This window comes from Actinia tenebrosa, unplaced genomic scaffold, assembly GCF_029948245.1.
Source record: "Actinia tenebrosa isolate PJP-AT-01 unplaced genomic scaffold, QUT_ActTen_1.0 PGA_scaffold9__36_contigs__length_13948895, whole genome shotgun sequence".
Taxonomy (NCBI): domain Eukaryota; kingdom Metazoa; phylum Cnidaria; class Anthozoa; order Actiniaria; family Actiniidae; genus Actinia; species Actinia tenebrosa.
Window position 1 is genome coordinate 5,226,156 of NW_028292586.1, and position 19,186 is coordinate 5,245,341.

The following is a 19,186-nucleotide window of genomic DNA, read 5'->3' on the forward strand; positions in this document are numbered from 1 at the left end:
GAAACTGGACGATAAATAGATGTTGGTCGCTGTATAGAGGTATAAACTATTGGAAAAACAATCTTTGGAATATGACAACTGGTTGTTACATAGAGGGTTGCCACTTTATAGGTGGCCGATATATAAAGGTTACTTTTACTGCCCGGGGGGGGGGGGGGGTACTCCCCTATATTTGCTATACGGGTATGTGCCGCCCTATTGGGTATTGGTATTGGTTTTTTTGGCTTTTGGGTCTGGGGTAGGGTATCATTTTTTGACATTTTGTCTGGGATAGGGTATCATTTTAGTCTGGGATAGGGTTAAAGATTTGGTCATTTTTTTTCTGGCGAATAGGCTACGCTTTCTGCCGGCACAAAAACAATAAATATTGATTGCAATCGATTGTAAGACCGTATTTTCCGTCTTTTAGTCTGGGATAGGGTGTACAATTATTAGTTTTAGTCTGGGGTAGGGTATGTAAAATCAAAATTTTAGGTCTGGGATAGGGTCAGGGTTTGTAGGTCCTGGCGGCACACCCCTACCCAAGTTGGGGTGGTAGTATCCCCCCCCCCCCCCCCCCGGGTTTTACTGCTTTAACGGTATGGTACTTACTATGGAAGAAGGTAGCTTGGTGTCATACTGCTGTCCACGTAATCATCCAAAATGTTGTTACGTTGAAACTTCCGATGGCTCTATAAAACCAATTTGAAAATAAGTTAAAGAACCAGCATCACAAACAAATTGGTGGTGTCATTCTCGAGGACCCATTTCTAGTTCCTTCCCTATGTCTCCATGATTTAAACCAAATTTCGTGTGACATTAAAAAATTGTACTTGCTTTGCCGTGACCTTGTCGGTATCGTGTCCAAGCATTTCATTGGATGAGCGATAAATTGACGCGCGCTGGATTAAAAATTGGATTAAAAGTGGCCCCATGAAATGCCACTGGTAGTTGTTCTATTTGATTTGACTTCGTTCCTCCACTACACTTTACTGGTTGTACCACAGAGAGCAAAATTTATATAAAAGTCAAAGATATGAATAAAATCTGGGGGATAATCGGCTTTAATTAGTATTTTTTATAGAGGCTTTCGCTATCCCTTAATGGCAGCCATGACAGAAGACACAACAATAGTCTTTTCCTAATAAACTAAAAAAAAATTATAAGCTGTCGTTCTACTCTACCCGTGAATAGAGTAGAACGACAGTAATCAATGTCGTCATTTGTACAAATTGCTCCCCGGCTGTGGTAGCCTCCTTTGCAGCCGTTCTTAGGGTCGCCACGTAACGTTGCGTGACGACCCTAAGAACGGCTGCAAAGGAGGCTACGGCTGTGGCTGTACTTGAAAGATGCAAACTGACGAATGAAAGCAAAAACTTACGTAAGTCTTTCTCGATCTTGATAAGATATTGCTGAGATTGTGTGGAGTTTCCGAAATTGTGATACTTTCCGAAGGTTCTGTAAAAAATATATATATAATCAGCACAAGAAACGTTTCATCATGACAATACTTGGTAAATACAGCTAAATGATCACTATGAGCAAGGCCTTGAAGAAACAGCAAATTGAACAGTCTTCTTCCCAACAAGAAGATTCACTAATATTCATTGAGAAATTCACCCACTTATCCTCTTACTAAATGCAGAACTGAACTTTTTGAGGAACCTTTATTCCATCTTGGGATGACTGAAGTCAACTATGAATTGTCATTTTCAAGTTTTACATCGTTTTATTGATACCATGAACAAAATTTTACATTCACATGATTATTATGTAATGCAGAAACGTTTATTTGTGTACTTGTATATGTAAAATCAAGTTTTTTTAGATAGTATCCCCTGTTTACAACCTACAAGTTAGTTATTCAATAAACGTATTACTTATTAATTTAAAACACTGAGCATTGCTGGATACACACCTGTAGAGGACCTGAGGTCTCGTAAGACCAAGTCTGGAACACGAAGAAAGGTGCCGCCCCTAAAGATAAACATAGAAAAATGCACGTCACTCATAGTAGAGACAAGAAATGGTATTTAGTTTGATATTTAAAAATAAAAATAAAAATCTCTTTATTCAAGTGTCTAGTCGTTCTAGCGCTTTCGCACTAATTGGGGACACTTTTCACTCGCACACACTACCACTACATTCAATGTTACATTCAATATTACCTTAGTAATAGGGATTCGCTATCTAGATCTCCCTCACTGGAATGGAATGAAAAACGATGAAATTCAATGACAAAGCAACTGGCAATCGATGCTTAATTGAGGAAGCACAAAATACAAAGGAAAAGGTGTATTCGGTTGGAAATTTTAGACGTCTGGGAATGTCGAGAAGGAAAGTATAGCAAGATAGAAAAGAAAGGATTTGGAAAGGAGAATACAGCAGAGCAGAGCAGAGCAGAGCAGAGCAGAGCAGAGCAGAGCAGAGCAGAGCAGAGCAGAGCAGAGCAGAGCAGAGCAGAAATTAGAAGTTAGAAATTACTGACTGAAATTACTTACTTTGCCAAAGCTGTGTGATCTAACGCTTTCAAATGATGTCTGAAAAAAGTATTGAAAGTCGTCTTTTTACAATGAGTCTTTAGGGATTGCATTTGCTTTTTTTTTATTTCAAATCTTACTTACCCAGATGGGCTGGCAAAAAGTAAGGAACCACTCCCTTCTCTTTCCAAGTGTGTTAACGCGTCCCTGGAAGGCGAGAGATTTACAAAAATATATCGAGTCTTACCACGCACAAAAACAAACATTAGGAATAAATAAATGTTTAAAAAATCAAGTTTTACTACGTGATCATGGACACTGGAAACACAGTAGAGTACAAAAAGTCAATCCAGGCATTATTAATTATATTATATTATTTCCTGTTGTTCAATTGAATTATTAGACAGATCTGCAGATACTGCAAACCTTATCAGAAATAATTTTAAGAACCTCTTTAAGATAATAATAATAATAATAATAATAATAATAATAATAATAATAATAATAATAATAATAATAATAATAATATTTAAGATTTCTCACTACGCATCCTCTATATAAGAGCCATTTCATTTTACATTCTTTCTCCCCCTTTTATTTCAGACCTTGCTATGCCCTGTATAACAGTTATTAAGAGAAAGGACTCATTGAATAAATGATAAAGTACCCACTTGTATTCAAGTTTACGGTAGGCAAGCAAGATATCGTCATCATTGATTACGCTCTCGTTCTCTCTGACAAGCCATTTTCGGAGGAAACGATTATGAAAGTGCTCAAACATCTCCTGTGGGTAGAAAAAAATATTTATAAGTAATACCATCGCACGAGGGAAATTAGTGATTAAATTTCCCCGAATAACGAGAGAAAATTTGTGGAATAAAACAAAAATAGAATCTAAAAACAAGCTGTCATTTTTAATTTATCTTATGACTGAGCATGCGCAGATTTGAGAACGCGTCCCACATGGAAACCGTGCAGTAATATCATAAGTAGGATAAGTTGTAATCGATTCAGTTGCAGGGGCATTGAGTTGTCCCTGAGGGAGACGAGGACTGTCTTCTAAATTTCCCTCATGTTATAGATGCATGCGGGAAATTCGGGTTTGTAAAGCCCTCGGAAGACAAAAGAATCCGAGGTGATCATGGTATTACTTCATTAAATGAATAAAGAATGAATAACAAGACAGATAATGGATATGATTGACATTACGGTACAGAAAGACATACAAACAATGAAATAAGTGACATGATTGGCATCAAGGTACAGACAGACAGTTATGACATGCAAGACATGATTGGCAGTAAGGTAAGGGCAGGAATCACATGATTGACACTAATGTACAGACAGACACTGACAAGATTTACATGAGTGACAATAAGGGAGAGGCAGACAGACACTGACAGGATTCCCATTATTGACATTAATGTACAGGTACATACAGGCAGACACACATTGACAGGCATCACATGATTGACATTGATGTACAGACAGGCAGACAGACAGAGAGTAATGTATTAACAATTAGTAATAACTGACTGATGTAATAATATATACTTGTCACGCAACATTAGGTTCTATTATGTAACAAATGTAATATGACTCTCTCTCCCCTCTCTCTACACACATTGTATCAAGTTAAGCAACAGAATAAGTATACCGAATTAATCGTCATTAAAGCAAACAACCATAATCAAAGCCTCCACTAAATATCATGACATGGTGTCAGAAGTAAAGCACTAAACACACAAGACACTGGAAGGTCAGTAATATTAAGAAATAAGCGTTTTTTCGGCAAGAAACACATCAAGCATGGCGACAGGGTTCACGCCCCCTGTTATGAACTGGCAAGCTGGAGCCGATATCACCGACGAATTTGCTAGATTTAAACAATATTGCCAATTAATATTCACCGGTCCGTTCTCAAAGAAATCAGATGTAGAAAAATCCTCATATATATTACTTTGGATAGGCCGTCAAGGCGTAGATATATACAACAGTTTCACGTGGGCCGACGACGATGACAAAACAAAGCCCGACTTTATTTGGTCCAAATTCGAAAAGCATCTTGCACCTAAAACTAACTTTAGATTAGAAAGATATCAGCTACAACATCTAAAACAAAATAACGATGAGAGCACTGATGATTTCATGACTAGGTGCAGGAATCATGCAAATAAATGCAAGTTTAGAGATCAACAGGAGTTAGAAGAACGCCTGATTGAACAATTGATTATAGGCACTAAGCATGTTAAAGCTCAAGAGCGAATACTAGAGCACGGAAACGACTTAACACTTGACAAAGCAATCGAATACGCCCGAACTTACGAAGCAACGATGGCGCATATAGCACAGCTATCCAACAAACCGCTTGACAACCAAAGCGTGCACGCCATAGGAAAATCCGGAACCGGGAACATGAGAAAATGTGGAAGCTGCGGAAACAATCACGAATACCGAAAATGTCCCGCATATGGCTCTACATGCAATTACTGCTCCAGAGCTAACCACTGGAGTAAAATGTGCCGTCTAAAGAACAGGTCCACACAACAGCCCACAAACCAACATACGACACAAGACAAAAAACCATCATATCAAGACAGCACACAAGACGCACGTCACAAAAACAAGCGCGTCCATGAGATGGTGAACACGAATGATTTACATGAACATTTTGACTCATTGAATTTTGAATCAATAAGTGTCGATAACGTCAATACTAAACCCAGAGATGAAGTATACGCAACACTAGGCGTTCAATTGGCCAACGTGCGAAACGCACAAGCTGCAAACTTGAAGGCCAAGGTAGACACAGGAGCACAAGCCAACATCCTACCAATTCGACTTTTCAAACGGATGTTTCCGGAGAAAATTGGTCCAGACGGAAACCCGCTACCTAAAGCCCTAAAGCCATCAGCAACAAAGCTCACAGCATACGGCGGATCAGAAATCGGTCAACTAGGCATATATGATATAGAATGCACACACAACAAATTGCAAACCAAAGCACCTTTCTACGTCACCAACGCGCCAGGCCGTGCAATCATAGGCTTGCCAACAGCACTAGATTTAAGGCTAATTACACTGAACTGTTCTGTGGAAACACAGGATGATGCCAACCAACCACACAGCCAAAGTCAAACAAACCACGCTACGAGCCAGAAGATAGAAAGTAAAGCACAGCTATTATCCAAATACCCCACCTGCTTCGACGGCATCGGAAAATTCCAAGGCGAATACCATATCACGCTGAACCCCAACATAGCCCCTGTGATTCACCCACCAAGAAGAGTACCAATCAGCCTTAAGGATGATATCAAGCTAGAGCTAGACGAGATGATGGAACAAGGAATAATCACAAAGGTCCGAGAAGGTGAACCCACCGCATGGGTCAACAGCCTAGTCTATAGACGCAAACCCAACGGTAGAATAAGAATATGTCTGGATCCTAAAGATCTTAATGCCGCCATTCAACGTGACCACCACGTTACGCCAACACTAGAAGAAATTCTTCCCAAACTCAGCGGAGCCAAGCATTTTTCAATTCTAGATGCCAAAAGCGGATACTGGAACGTCGTCCTCGACAAAGAATCAAGTTACCTCACAACTTTCAACTCCCCGTTTGGCAGGTATCGGTTTCTGAGAATGCCATTCGGCCTCCGTATGTCACAAGACGTATTCCAATCCAAAATCGACCAGACCTTCGAAGGCTGTAAAGGAGTCATTGGAATCGTCGACGACATAGTAGTCTATGGCCAAACAGAAGAAGAACATGACCAAAACTTGCACAGCATGATCCAAAGATGTGAGAAGACTGGGTTAAAGCTCAATCCAGACAAATGTCACATAAAGCAAGATAAGATCAAATTCTATGGCATCATCTGTAGCGAAGCTGGAATACAGCCCGACCCTGCAAAGGTGTCCGCCCTGAAGCAGATGAAACAGCCAGGAGACCGCCGAGATCTTCAAACCTTCCTAGGACTAGCAACCTACATGAGTCCTTTCATACCCAACTTAAGCACACTTACAGCACCTTTAAGAGGTCTACTCAAAGATAACCAAGTCTTCACTTGGAACGCCAACTACCAAGCAGCATTTGAGTAAGTAAAGAAGTCAATCACTGATACAACCACCCTAACATATTTCGACGATAGAAAGGAAGTAACCCTACAAGTTGATGCCTCGACCAAGGGTCTTGGAGCATCCTTACTCCAAGATGGCAAACCAGTCGCTTTTGCAAGCAAGTCGCTAACTGAAACCGAAGCAAGATACGCTAACATCGAAAGGGAACTTCTAGCAGTAGTATACGGTTGTGAGAGATTTCATACTTATCTATTCGGGCGACCATTCACAGTGTTTACCGACCACAAACCTCTAGAAAGTATTCACCTCAAGCATCTGATATCTGCACCACCCAGGTTACAGAGAATGCTACTAAGATTGCAGCCATACGACCTGAAAATCAAGTACATACCCGGCAAAGACATGTTGATAGCAGATGCACTCTCACGTCTATCACCAGAAGATCACCATCCCATTGGAAACATGGAAGTCCAAGTACATGAGGTGTACCCTCAATTTAGCAAGACCATGATTGAGAAGATTCGTGAAAACACCAGCGCAGACCAAGAATTAGCCACCCTCAAGCAAGTCATCTACGAAGGCTGGCCATCAACCATCAAAGAAATCTCAAAGAGCCTAAAGCCTTACTGGTCATTCAGAGACGAATTAGGAATAGATGACGGAATACTAACAAAAGGTCAAAGAATCATTATTCCCGTAACGCTTCAAAATGACATTCTACAAAAGCTTCACGCAGCACACCAAGGAGCTGAAAAGACAAAGCTCAGAGCCAGAACTTCTGTGTACTGGAAGAACCTTAACAACGATATTGATAAGATTACCCAATCATGCCCCATTTGCCAACAGCATCAGGCATCTAATGCCAGACAACCATTGCTGCCAACTGAGATACCTCCTCGGCCATGGCACACCATAGGAACTGATCTGTTCCACTTACACGACTCTGAATACCTTCTGATCTCTGACTTTTACTCCAAATACCCATTCGTCAGGAAGATACCCAAAGGGCAGAGTAATAGCAGAACTGTCATTAATGCGATGAAGCAAATCTTCAGCGAGCAGGGAATCCCAAAAATAGTCCGCTCAGATAACGGCCCTCAGTACGACAGTGTAGCATTCCAAGAATTTGCCAACGAATATGGTTTCCACCACGTAACCAGTTCTCCACACTACCCACAAGGAAATGGATTCATAGAAAATCAAGTTAAAACAGTCAAAGGTGTTCTCATGAAGACACTCGAGAAACGACAGGATCCCAGTATGGCCCTGCTTTGTCTACGCACCACACCCATTGACAATAAACTCCCATCGCCGTCTGAGTTACTTTTCGGAAGAAAGCTACAAGATAACCTACCCCGCACCATCAACAGGAGTGCCAACAGTGATCAAATCACCGACCGGCTAAGGGAGAAACAAGAAATCCAAAGGTTCTACCACGATCGTAATGTCAGACCTCTACCCGAGCTAGCAAGAGGTACCAACATCACCATTCAGAATCCCTCGACCAAGAAGTGGGAGCCTGCAGTCGTCAAGGAAAAGCTTGAAGCACCACACTCATATTTAGTGACGTCACAAACTGGAAGTGAGCTTCGACGCAACAGGTGTCACATCAGAGAAGCACCCCCAGCGGCAGAGCAACCTACCAGTGAATATCAAGAACTAACAGAGACCAGAGGCAATGCAGAACCTCTGGAAAACAACGGAAGCCACGCACCTGGGACCACAGTTACCCGAAGTGGAAGAATCGTAAGACCGCCCAACAGATACGTTTAAAGACAAACAAACAAAAAAACAAAAAAAAACAAAAAAAATTAGACACTTGCAAGCATGAGCAAGTAGTATTACTGTTATTACATATGATATTTTTTCTATTAAGATAATTTTTAGCGTTTCATAAAATTAGTTTTTTTCTTTAATGGAAAGGGGGATGTAATAATATATACTTGTCACGCAACATTAGGTTCTATTATGTAACAAATGTAATATGACTCTCTCTCCCCTCTCTCTACACACATTGTATCAAGTTAAGCAACAGAATAAGTATACCGAATTAATCGTCATTAAAGCAAGCAACCATAATCAAAGCCTCCACTAAATATCATGACAACTGACGGACAGAAATTACTGATACATAGTCGAACCTACCCAGTAATAGGTATGTCCACGATGACCTGATACTTCTTCCATTCCTGCGACTAAGTGATCTAACAACTGAAAAACGACCAGGAAATAGGATAAATATAATGAGCTACCCTTGAGCACATTTCATGATTATCACATCAGGGCAGCATAGAGGTAGACAAATCGCCTCCCAACTAGAACTCCACATAACATACAAGACTAGAGTCTGTTAGATTTCTACCTCAATTCAAGTGTTTTTTTCCTGGGTACTCTAGTTTTCCTCGCCCTACAAACCCCAACACACTAGATTCTAATCTTGTCTACTGTAAGTGTGAGATCACAGTAACAAACGCAAACAAACAATATTACTGGGTTTCACTCAGCTGATAAAAGTCTTTGAATCTCATTATCCGCTCAAAATGGTGGTCAAACACCGACCACCATGTGCTGTCAACCAGAAAGAATTCTATTACTGGGTTTCAATTGGCTGATAAAAGTCTTTGAATCTAATTATCCGCTCCGAATGGTGGTCAAACACTTACCACCATGTGCTGTCAACTAGAATTAATTCTATTGAAAACTTGTGATTCAGCTGATGAACATTCACCACGAGACAGGAAATGATGTCTAGTGAAACCCAGAAAATAGCAGCATCTTTTATAATCAATGATACCTTGTCGTTGAGTTGTGCATACATGTCAGGTCCTTCTTCACCATGGAGCCTGACATTTAGAACCCGGACTAGTGGTTTGATGGTCGTTCCCTGTAATGGGCGAATAAAGTTGTCTTTAGTGCAATTAATATCCTTAGTTAAATCCTTATAGAGAATCCTTTGAATATAGAAACACTCTGATAAAATGTTTGCTTGTTTGTTATCTCCTAGCTTGTTTGTTTGTTTATCAGCTTTTTTTCCTCTTATTCTTTGGTTTGTTTGTCTGCTCGTTTGTTTATTCGTTTGTTCGTTTGCTCATTCGTTTGTTTGTTCATTTGTTCAAGAGTTTTACTTACTTGGAAGAATATCGTAAAAACTCCTGTAACTATAGTCGTGGTAACAATCATATTCTTGAGAGGAAAGTGTTCCTCAGAGAGAAGAATAGCCAAAGAGAATGACACAGCACCTCTAATTCCACCATAAGACTAAAAAAGATCACATAGAAAATATATTTGAATGAGCCATAATTAGCTTAAGTTCTATGTTAAACATACAACAATTTCAAAAAAAAATGCATGTTGCATACCATGTCTGAAATGCACTGTGGGGTAAAGTGAATACAAGTGAATACTGCAAAAGGTCACAGCAATACGTAGTTTTCCTAAACTTTGTCTGCACGTTTTTTTGACATATTTTCTTCTGTGCTGACATGACTTACATCTTATTCACAATACATTTCAAGCTTGGTATGTGACATGCAACAAAACCTTCACAAACCTTTTTCAAAATAGCTGTATATTATATTCCCTTTTTTAACTTACCATAATAAACTGGTCGACAGCTGATAGCTTATTCAGTCTGCCAAAACGGTTTGCTAGATATGTCAGTATTGCAACACCTGGTATAGAAATAATGCAAATATTTATTTAAAGTCTAGCCTAAGAGTAGGAAGGGTCTGAGGACAGTATGTTGTGAAGTGCAAGCAGTCTCGGAATTTGCAAAGGAAAACACAGGTGGAAACACTAATATGATCCAGGTTTGAGTCTCACCTGGCTCAGTGTGATAAATATGTGAATGGTCTGATGAGGGGTTCATTGTGTACAGTTCCAAAAATATTCACACCTCTTCCATTAAGTGAATCAGGATTTCCAAGGGGTGGACGAGGATCTTAAGAGGGAAGCATGGGAGGCATAGCGGTGAAAGCGCTCCGCCACCCATGCAACCCAGGTGATTTCGAGTCCTGACAAGCTCGGTGTTGTATGTGAGTAGAGTTGTTTGTTGGTTCTCTCCTGTGCTTCGAAGGTTTTCCGGGTATCCGGCTTTCCTCCCTCCGCAAAAATCAACTTCTAAATTCCAATTGGAATCCAGTGGAAGAAGAGCCACTCTATGGAATCCACTGTTAATCCCATTATTATTATTATTATTATTATTATTATTATTATTATTATTTAACATTATTATATTGTCTACTTCCAAAAAATGTCAACATATCTTAACGATTGGATCAGCATTTCCAAGGGGTGGGGGAAATCTGAGCAGGGTATGTTTTGTGGCTCCCAAAAATAACCTCCCCAAAAGAGAGGGATTCGAATTTCCAATACTTGTGGTAGGAAGGGTCTTAAAAGGATACATTGTGTAATTCCAGAAAAGTAATCCATACAATATTACAATTTACTTCTGAATCATTGAACTGTCCACACTTAGTCAGACATCAGACAGAAATTTCAAATTTCAACAAAACAGAATTTTAACAAACTGCATTTACCTAATGTCCTATAAACTGTGATAAAGAAAATAGTCCACAAGACAAATGGCGTGTTCCAATGGTGCTCGTATGTTACAAGTGAAATGCCGAGGAACATGAAGATGAGTGTCTCACTGGAAGAGCTAAAGAAAGTGTACCACAATCAATCAATCAATCAATAGGTTATTTAATTACATATCGTCCAAGAGCTTATAAAGCTCGTTCAAAATACGAACGCGTAGACAACATGAAAGAATCAGTAGAGTATTAAATTTATTACCCATAAATCCTTTATCCAGCTTCCCCCCCCCCCCCATACACGTAACAAGATCCCTCTTTAATAACTACAGTAACAAGAGAAAATGAACTAAGATAAGGAATCCCAATGTCCCATCATAAGCACTCTGATGCTATTTTTAGGATTATTGATTCTATTGATTCTTCATGTGTATCACTCTATGCTCTTTGCTTATGTTTTCATGTATTTTTCAAGAAAACGTGAGCAAACAGCATTGAGCGTGCACAGTATGCACATGCAGAAAAACGAATAGTAAAATAGCATCAAGTGGTGCCTATGATGGTTACAAGCATGGATTCCACAGATTCCTTCTCTTAGTTTTTATTCTCTTGTAACTAATTTGTTTAATCTGAAAAAACAATATTAGAAAGCATAACTGTGAAGCTTCATAAAAAGATCACATGTTATAACCTATCGAACCTATGATTTTTCCCCCCTAAACATGAAAGTTTACAAAGAAATTTACAATGTGTTGGCAGGAAAAAAATGCCAGCTACTGTAGCATACATTTCTCCATAAAAGTTGTAAGGTTTGAAAATCCATACATTCTATAGATTCTAAGGCAATCTTCACAAAATGTTTCTAACAACAAAATATTTTGCTAACAACTTTATAAAAAAATTGACTGCAAACAAACAAAAAAACTATCAATACAAAGCAACTTAATTGGGACTCTACAGAGTACAGTTTGGGATTTAATTGTACTCCTGTTGTCCAATCAGAATCAAGTAACTTTGTTGAGTGTATTATTACACATGGTAATTACCTTAACATTTTCATGAAGTACTTAACAGTTGTATGTGACTTCCTCGAGATGTTTCTCTCAACATATGGCTTCATGAATATAGCACAAGTGACAATGCTAAACGAAAACAAACAAAATGGAGTCAGGATCTTCAAAATAACTGATTCAGAGAAGAAGGAAAGTCTTTTACTACAAATATGCAAAGTAATTTCATACACTGTGATAAGTCAGTTATGCATTTCCAGAAATTATCCATACCTCCCCTGCCCCCCCCCCCCCCCCCAGAGGTATTTTGAATTTCCTAGGGGTAGTGAGGGTCAGAACAAAACTACAGAGTTTGTACTACATATTTGTGGTCCATAACTTATGGTATGGACCTTACACTCAGTTAATAACAATATTCCCATATTGCCAGTTTCTTCTGAGTGACAGTTCATTACATAACTTTACTACTTTTAAAAACTTGCAGAAAAAGTAAAGAATGACAAACTGTAAAAAGATTAAAGATTGATTCAGAGGTGCTTCTTAAAACCCCCTTTCATTATTCAAAACAGCTTTTTCCGTGATCGGCATTCATAAGTATATATAAAGCATGGAAGTGACGCAAGTAAGAAAAAAGTAACAAGAGAACTTTGCTGCGCTCGTGCAGATGGCATCAGCTAATAAAGCGATAAAGCACAATTCTCGACCAATCAGAGCACGTATATGTATACTAAATAATAAAAAGTATTAAAAACTCATTAATAATTCATGATGGAAACACAATAGAAATCATGACTGTGAAGGTGATTTTATATCTGATATAGATTCGTCTTCATTTGCATAAACTTTAACTTGGATTTTCTCTATTAAACTTGGTTCATTTTGTAAAGAATTCGGTACAATATGAGAACATACATCATGAGTTTTCTAAGCCGTTTAATAAACTCGCAGATCATGTTTTATTGGGTCTCCTGCTTGTTTATTAAACAATACATAAAGTTGATCTTTTGATTGAATTACTGTAAATAAACAATATTTACCTCATAATTCCAGAAAGATGAAACATTTCAGCACAAAGATATGACAGGTAGCTCATTACGAACACAAAGATGGGCTCAATAACTAAAGAAATATTACAAAATTAACTAAGTTATAATTCTTTAAGATACTAAGTTATAATTCTTGCTTTATGCTTGATAAAGCTTTATAAATACAGGTTGAAATCCCATTTTCTGGCCAACATTTTGGCACTTAATCCTATTACATATATAGGTATGTCCAGTGGTGAAATTTGAAGAGACCATGGCTAGTACTCCTTTCTTTACTCTCAACTCCATTCCCATAATTATTTATCCCTGCCCCATAAAAATCCAATCACATTTTTGAATGCAAAAACAAGTGAATCCCTGTTACCATTCCCTTAATAAAAGCTGAAGAATGCACAATACACCGTTCTCATAATGGCTGACAAGTACACAATAACAAGGTACGTACAGTAACCCAGTCACTAATTCACAAATAAAAGATATAAAATTTAATGCACATGAAATGAAGAAAGAAAAGTATAAAAATTGACCTTTTGTTTTGACCTGAATTAGCACTATCTACCTTAAATTCCCTACAAGGCATTATGAGAATGGTGTTTGGTATGGAATTAATAATTATGGTAGTATGTAATGTACACTGTATTAAGTAGATGCTTAGGCATTTTTATAGGCATGTACCTCTCACATGGTCTGTAAATTTAGTAGCAAAACCTGTTGCAAAACCCCATAGTGCCCCCATTAAGGTGCCGCCCAAGCTGACGACAAGGAAATTGGCAATACCCAAGAACACCTGCAATGAAAAACAAAATAGCAATTTTATCAAATCCTAGCTGGAACAATCTCTGGGCTGATCTAATTAAGTCAGGGCTCATCTATTCTAAGATCAAATAAGACCAGTTGCACTTTTACTCTGAAGATACAGAATGTACATACGTACCTCTTTGTAGGTAACTTCTTCCATTAAATCCAGTTTTTCAAACAAGTGATACAAAACGACCGTAACAGCATCTAGAAAACAATAAACATTATAAATGATTTACAGAGCTGGACAAAGTTCATCATGGTAAGAATACTATCAATTTAAAGGTAAATGTTGACTGAGGCTTTGCACCATCATGTGACGGCAGCCATGACAAGAGCCACAACAACTGACTAAGTCTTTTTTTCCCTGGCAAACTAAGTTATTTCTAATGAATGTAAATCAGATTACATTCCTGTTTCCTGTTATGGCTGCAATCACATGGTGGTGCAAAGCCTCTTTTACGAATTATCAATGACAATATCTGACCCCAAAACCTACAAACACCAACTGAATTATAATAATAATAATTATTATTATAAATGATAATTGATCATTATTGATCAATGTAAGTTTAATGACTAACCATTTAAAAGGGATTCTCCAAACACCAATATGTAGAGCATCACATTAACTTTGACTTCTTCAAACACAGCCAATACCTACATGTATATACAGTACCAATAACACATATTTAGTTTCATAATACAATACACCAGTTTCACATTCGATGCATACCACTGTTTTTGAAGACCACAGACTCATTTGCACAGGCCTAGCCTCATTTATAAGTCAGCTATTCACTGATACCAATAAAAGTCCATGGGATTTCAAAACATTGGTATTGTTCATGCTGCACATTCTTTACATTAAAGTTGACATTTGCAAATGATTTACTCTTAAGCAAGGCTATAAGCCTGCAGAGATGAGTCTTCAGTCTTAAAACAAAGCAGTGTTTAGGATATGAGAAAAGGGACTATTTAAAATGAATCGAGTAGAGGGATTTGAACAAGAATGAAATAATAATGATTACGATTTCTATTTACAGTGAATCTTCAAAAGAACATTCATCTTGTGCACAAATTCATTATGAATAAAATGTACTTGTCTGGTTCTCAATTGTGTCAGGACCAGTGAGTCTATTTTCACTGTTAAATTATAATTTTAAAAGTCATGGAATTATCCAAGCCCCATGGTACTACAACAAATGCCTTAGGTCTTAAGTAGAAGGTCCTCCCTTTGCTTTTTGTGCAGATGGTTATGCAATGCCTCTGGAAGCATAATATGGCAGTCCAAACAAAAAAAACTCATTTAGAGACATCAAACATACATGTAGAGGGCCAGAAGTTCATAAGTTGTGCCTCTCTAGTGTGTGTCACCCTCTCTAAATAAAGTTGCTAAATTCTTTATGAACTTTAGGTCAACCTGTACTTACAGCTACTGGATCAACAGCAGCTATCAGTGCTCCAAATATCAAACACTGCATAAGAGACAGATGAACCACGTTCTTGGTTAATCCATAGAGAGAGAGCCCTGTATGCAAGATAACAATAAAATCAGGTAAGTAAGCAAGCAAATTATGCATAATATAATGTTTGTTAGCAAATTATTATACTATAATATTTCATACTTTACCTACGGCAAAGGCATTAAATAAGGTTCCCTAAAAAGAAACAACAAAATATACTTAATATTAGCATTAAAGCAAAAGATTACTACTCAATTAAATATAAACCAACCACCACCAAATTAATGTTCCAAGAATTATTTTAAATCAAAGATTATACTTATTCATTTGTCTCACAATTGTGGCACATTCATATACTGCGAAGATCAGCTCAATTTGATAAATTATGGCACTGTTGGGAGGACCACTACGATCATGCCACGATCGTGAAACAAATAAATAGCATCAGGGTTCGTGCTGAGGTAACCACTTAAAATTCAAGGACTATTCAAGGAGTATACAAGGACCCAAAAATGAATTTTCAAGGAGTATGTTCAGCTAACTATGCCAAGGTTTTACACGGTGGTTGCACATGGCTGACTTTCAAATTTTCCAATTTTTCTGACTACAGATCTATTTCAGAACCATGCAAGTAATGATCAAGCAAAAAATTCAAGGATTTTTCAAGAAGTTTTGCTAAAATCATAAAATTCAAGAGCTTTTCAAGTGCCCTTAAAAATGTGAATTCAATTCAAGGAGTTTAAGGAGTAGCATGAACCCTGAGTAGAATCTTTGATTTATATCCACAATGAATAATATTTTCCATTCTATTAAGTATTTTGAAATAGAAAAAAACTAGCTCAATAATCAAAATACTAACCACTACAGCATAGAGAAGAATAGTACCAATGTTATCAAAGAAGGCCCTGTCCTGAAGGAAGTAGCCAGCTTCAAGTACAATACTATAAAAGAGAGAAAAAAGTCACGCTTTGAAAAAAAAATTTAAGAATTTTCAAATTCACAGAAAACTGTCAAAGGGGTGACTTGACATTAGCAAGCAACTGTAGTAATAATATCTTAAGACAACCATTAATTTTATGTTTTAAAAAAAATTCCTGTGACAAGTATGAAAGAAAAATGTAAGGATAAATTCCTTGTTGTCATTTGGTAAATACAGCTGCGTTTTATGACTAAAGACTCATCTGCACAGGCTTAGCCTCAATTAAGAACAAATCATTTGCAAAAGTCAACTATACATAAAGTAAAATAATTCAAAAATACTTACGGAGGAAGCATGAAAAGGAAGAACACTCTAGAGGTGAACACTGGTACATGAAAATCAATAGCTCTGCAAGAAAAAAGTTGCAAAATATTAATAAAGTTCTGTGTACATGAAAATTCATGCTATACGTCTTCATGCTATTAAGAGGAAACTGCTAAAACAAAATGGCAGCTGCTGGGGTGTCACACTTTTACTGTCCTTTTCACTGATCGGATTAACTTTTCCCTCGTCATTTCTGACCCTGGTAGCATATACTTGAAAAATCTGCTTTGAGTTTTGTAATCTTAAGTGAACATATTTTTTCAAATCTAGGGTAAAAATATTTTTTTCATATTCCACATCCTAACAGAAGATTCCAGTCAGCATCTCCATGCAGCAAGACTGAACATTCAACAGTCAAAACCACTAATTTACAGGCTTGCATGGCTGAAATTAAACCCATTGTTTGAGGTCAATAATGATGCCATTTATCTCATTACACACTTACTTGAGTATACCACCAATAAGAATTCCTAAAAGAATTACCAAACTGAAAAAAAAGAATGGAGTGTTGCTATTGACCTAGTAGCTACTTATAAATAAATCATATAGCTTAAAAATTTCATTGCGTACTATCAATCACATGAAATTTTGGAGTTGACTGGGGGGGGGGGGGGGGGGGGGGGGGAGTATGCTATCTCACTATTTGTACCACCTGAAGCCAGACATCAAGATAAAAATATAACCTCCAAGATCCTTATTATGCTAGCTGTGTGGTAAATGTTTCATTTGATTCTTAGATTAATTGGTGGGTTTTATTAATTAACAATATCAAGTATACTTTTCTAGCTATAGTCAGCTGATTTGAAATAATGACAGAAATGACGTCAGCGCAAAATTGAGGTTTCATGAAGCTTGTGAAAACTGACTTGTTAAGCGAAAAATAAAAAACATGCCTGACAAAAATATATAATTTATTAATTAGTGTGTCACTGTTATCAAGCACTCTTATAAGCAACATTTTTTTTCATTTGGTGGCCTGCAAATTTATAATTTTTAAAAGTGACACCTCAGTCTGATTGGCAAACAATTTTTCTCAGATCAGCTTGAGGTAAATTTAAATTCAAAAAAAAATTAATGTGGTTGCTGTAGCAGTAGATCTCGTAGGACATAATATTTTGTCAAAATAATTTTAAGGAATAAAAATAAATTCCTTTGAAATTAATTAACCAGTCTAACCTTGATTCTGGGAATAATGAAGACAATCTTGAAGACATATGAAACCCTGAAATGATCAAATTATTTAACAAACATTCATTATAAGGTCAATGCATATATTATAGATGATGCAAATACGAAAAGAATTTCAATAAGACACTTTCATTGTGGCGTCATTTACTAGCTACCTCTACCAGAATCTCTTGAACACTTTCTTTTGTTTAGTTATAAATTACCAATAACTGCCTTACTATTCTCACGAGGGAATACAAATTTGAAGAAAAAAAATTCGAAAAGCATTTTAGTAGTGCTAGGAAAATTACGCTATTATTATAAGATTAACACCAATAAAATGATCACGCTTATTATCAAAGGAATTATTTATCGTATGCTCAAAAAATTTGGGTTCGATGGTGTTTTTGAATGCTTAATAATATTTTTTTTTGGATTACGATTAAACTTAAAACAAAAAGATCAGTGAATTTGAACGGAATTATTCAAAGTATTTTGCGAAGACAACAAAGCTACACCCATCACTTACCGAGTTTTGCGAAGCTTGCTATCAGGATCCATAGCATGATCGTGAAAGGACCAGCAACATTGTTAAAATCAACGGTCGCTACTTTAAATGTGACCTTCTCATGTGGTGAATGTGAAGTAGAATTACTATGTAGTTCTGTCGTGTTGTCGTGTTGGGCGCCACTTTGTTGCTTCACAGGCAGACACAACACTGATGACCAGAGCCCAAAAAACACTACTAGTATAAAAACTGCTATGATCCTCAATGACAACATTTTTGTACGAAGGAAGGCTTTCAGGTTTCTGAGTAAAGGAGATCGCTCAATTCTCTAGAAAGAAATCGGGATTTTGTTTGCTGTTGACTGAAGACGAAAGTAAGCGCTTCATGTTCAATATTCAGGATGTGTTGCCGGCTGTCTATGCAAAGCCCTTGTTGGGTTTTCTGTTGTATGGGAAACCGGGAGAAGTCTGAGAACCAATAGGTCTATATCTTTTTTTCCATTCCAGATTTTTTTTGTCTTTTCTTCTTTTTTGTCTTTCTCTCCTTCCTTTCTTTTTTCTTTTGTTCTTTCTTCCTTTCTTTTCTTTCTTCTTTCTTTCTTCGCCTTCTGCCGTTCTTTCGTTCTCTTCGCTTTCTTTTCTTCTGTTCTTTTCTTCCTTTCTTGCATATTATTATTCCTTTCTTTTCTTTCCTTCTTTCTCTCTTTCGTCTTCTCAGAGATTATTAATTCTCCTTTCCTACTTACTTCTTCTTTCTTTCTGTCTTTGCTTTATCCTTTTCTTCCATTTCTATTTCCTTTCTGTTCATTTCTTCA

General features: G+C 37.3%; 1 protein-coding gene across 2 annotated transcripts in view; it reads right to left on the reverse strand.

The window, feature by feature from the left end:
* The window catches only part of LOC116293148 (Na(+)/H(+) exchanger beta), a 38,077-nt gene that overhangs the window by 3,606 nt on the left and 15,285 nt on the right, over positions 1-19,186 (reverse strand). The window contains exons 1-24 of one of the 2 annotated variants that reach the window (XM_089024684.1): positions 18,394-18,797; positions 17,874-17,919; positions 17,143-17,184; positions 16,659-16,721; positions 16,254-16,335; positions 15,562-15,589; positions 15,362-15,459; positions 14,513-14,588; positions 14,065-14,135; positions 13,806-13,917; positions 13,122-13,203; positions 12,121-12,216; positions 11,078-11,199; positions 10,134-10,210; positions 9,669-9,797; positions 9,334-9,423; positions 8,685-8,750; positions 3,131-3,243; positions 2,604-2,666; positions 2,481-2,519; positions 2,148-2,183; positions 1,898-1,956; positions 1,361-1,437; positions 592-671 (exon numbers count right to left, since the gene is read on the reverse strand). In XM_089024684.1, coding sequence (XP_088880810.1) covers positions 592-671; positions 1,361-1,437; positions 1,898-1,956; positions 2,148-2,183; positions 2,481-2,519; positions 2,604-2,666; positions 3,131-3,243; positions 8,685-8,750; positions 9,334-9,423; positions 9,669-9,797; positions 10,134-10,210; positions 11,078-11,199; positions 12,121-12,216; positions 13,122-13,203; positions 13,806-13,917; positions 14,065-14,135; positions 14,513-14,588; positions 15,362-15,459; positions 15,562-15,589; positions 16,254-16,335; positions 16,659-16,721; positions 17,143-17,184; positions 17,874-17,919; positions 18,394-18,646 — 2,000 coding nt within the window. In that variant the 5' untranslated portion in view covers positions 18,647-18,797. Of the gene's footprint in view, positions 1-591; positions 672-1,360; positions 1,438-1,897; positions 1,957-2,147; positions 2,184-2,480; positions 2,520-2,603; positions 2,667-3,130; positions 3,244-8,684; positions 8,751-9,333; positions 9,424-9,668; positions 9,798-10,133; positions 10,211-11,077; positions 11,200-12,120; positions 12,217-13,121; positions 13,204-13,805; positions 13,918-14,064; positions 14,136-14,512; positions 14,589-15,361; positions 15,460-15,561; positions 15,590-16,253; positions 16,336-16,658; positions 16,722-17,142; positions 17,185-17,873; positions 17,920-18,393; positions 18,798-19,186 lie in introns of those variants that run through there. The other variant, XM_089024685.1, reaches the window with a different exon arrangement.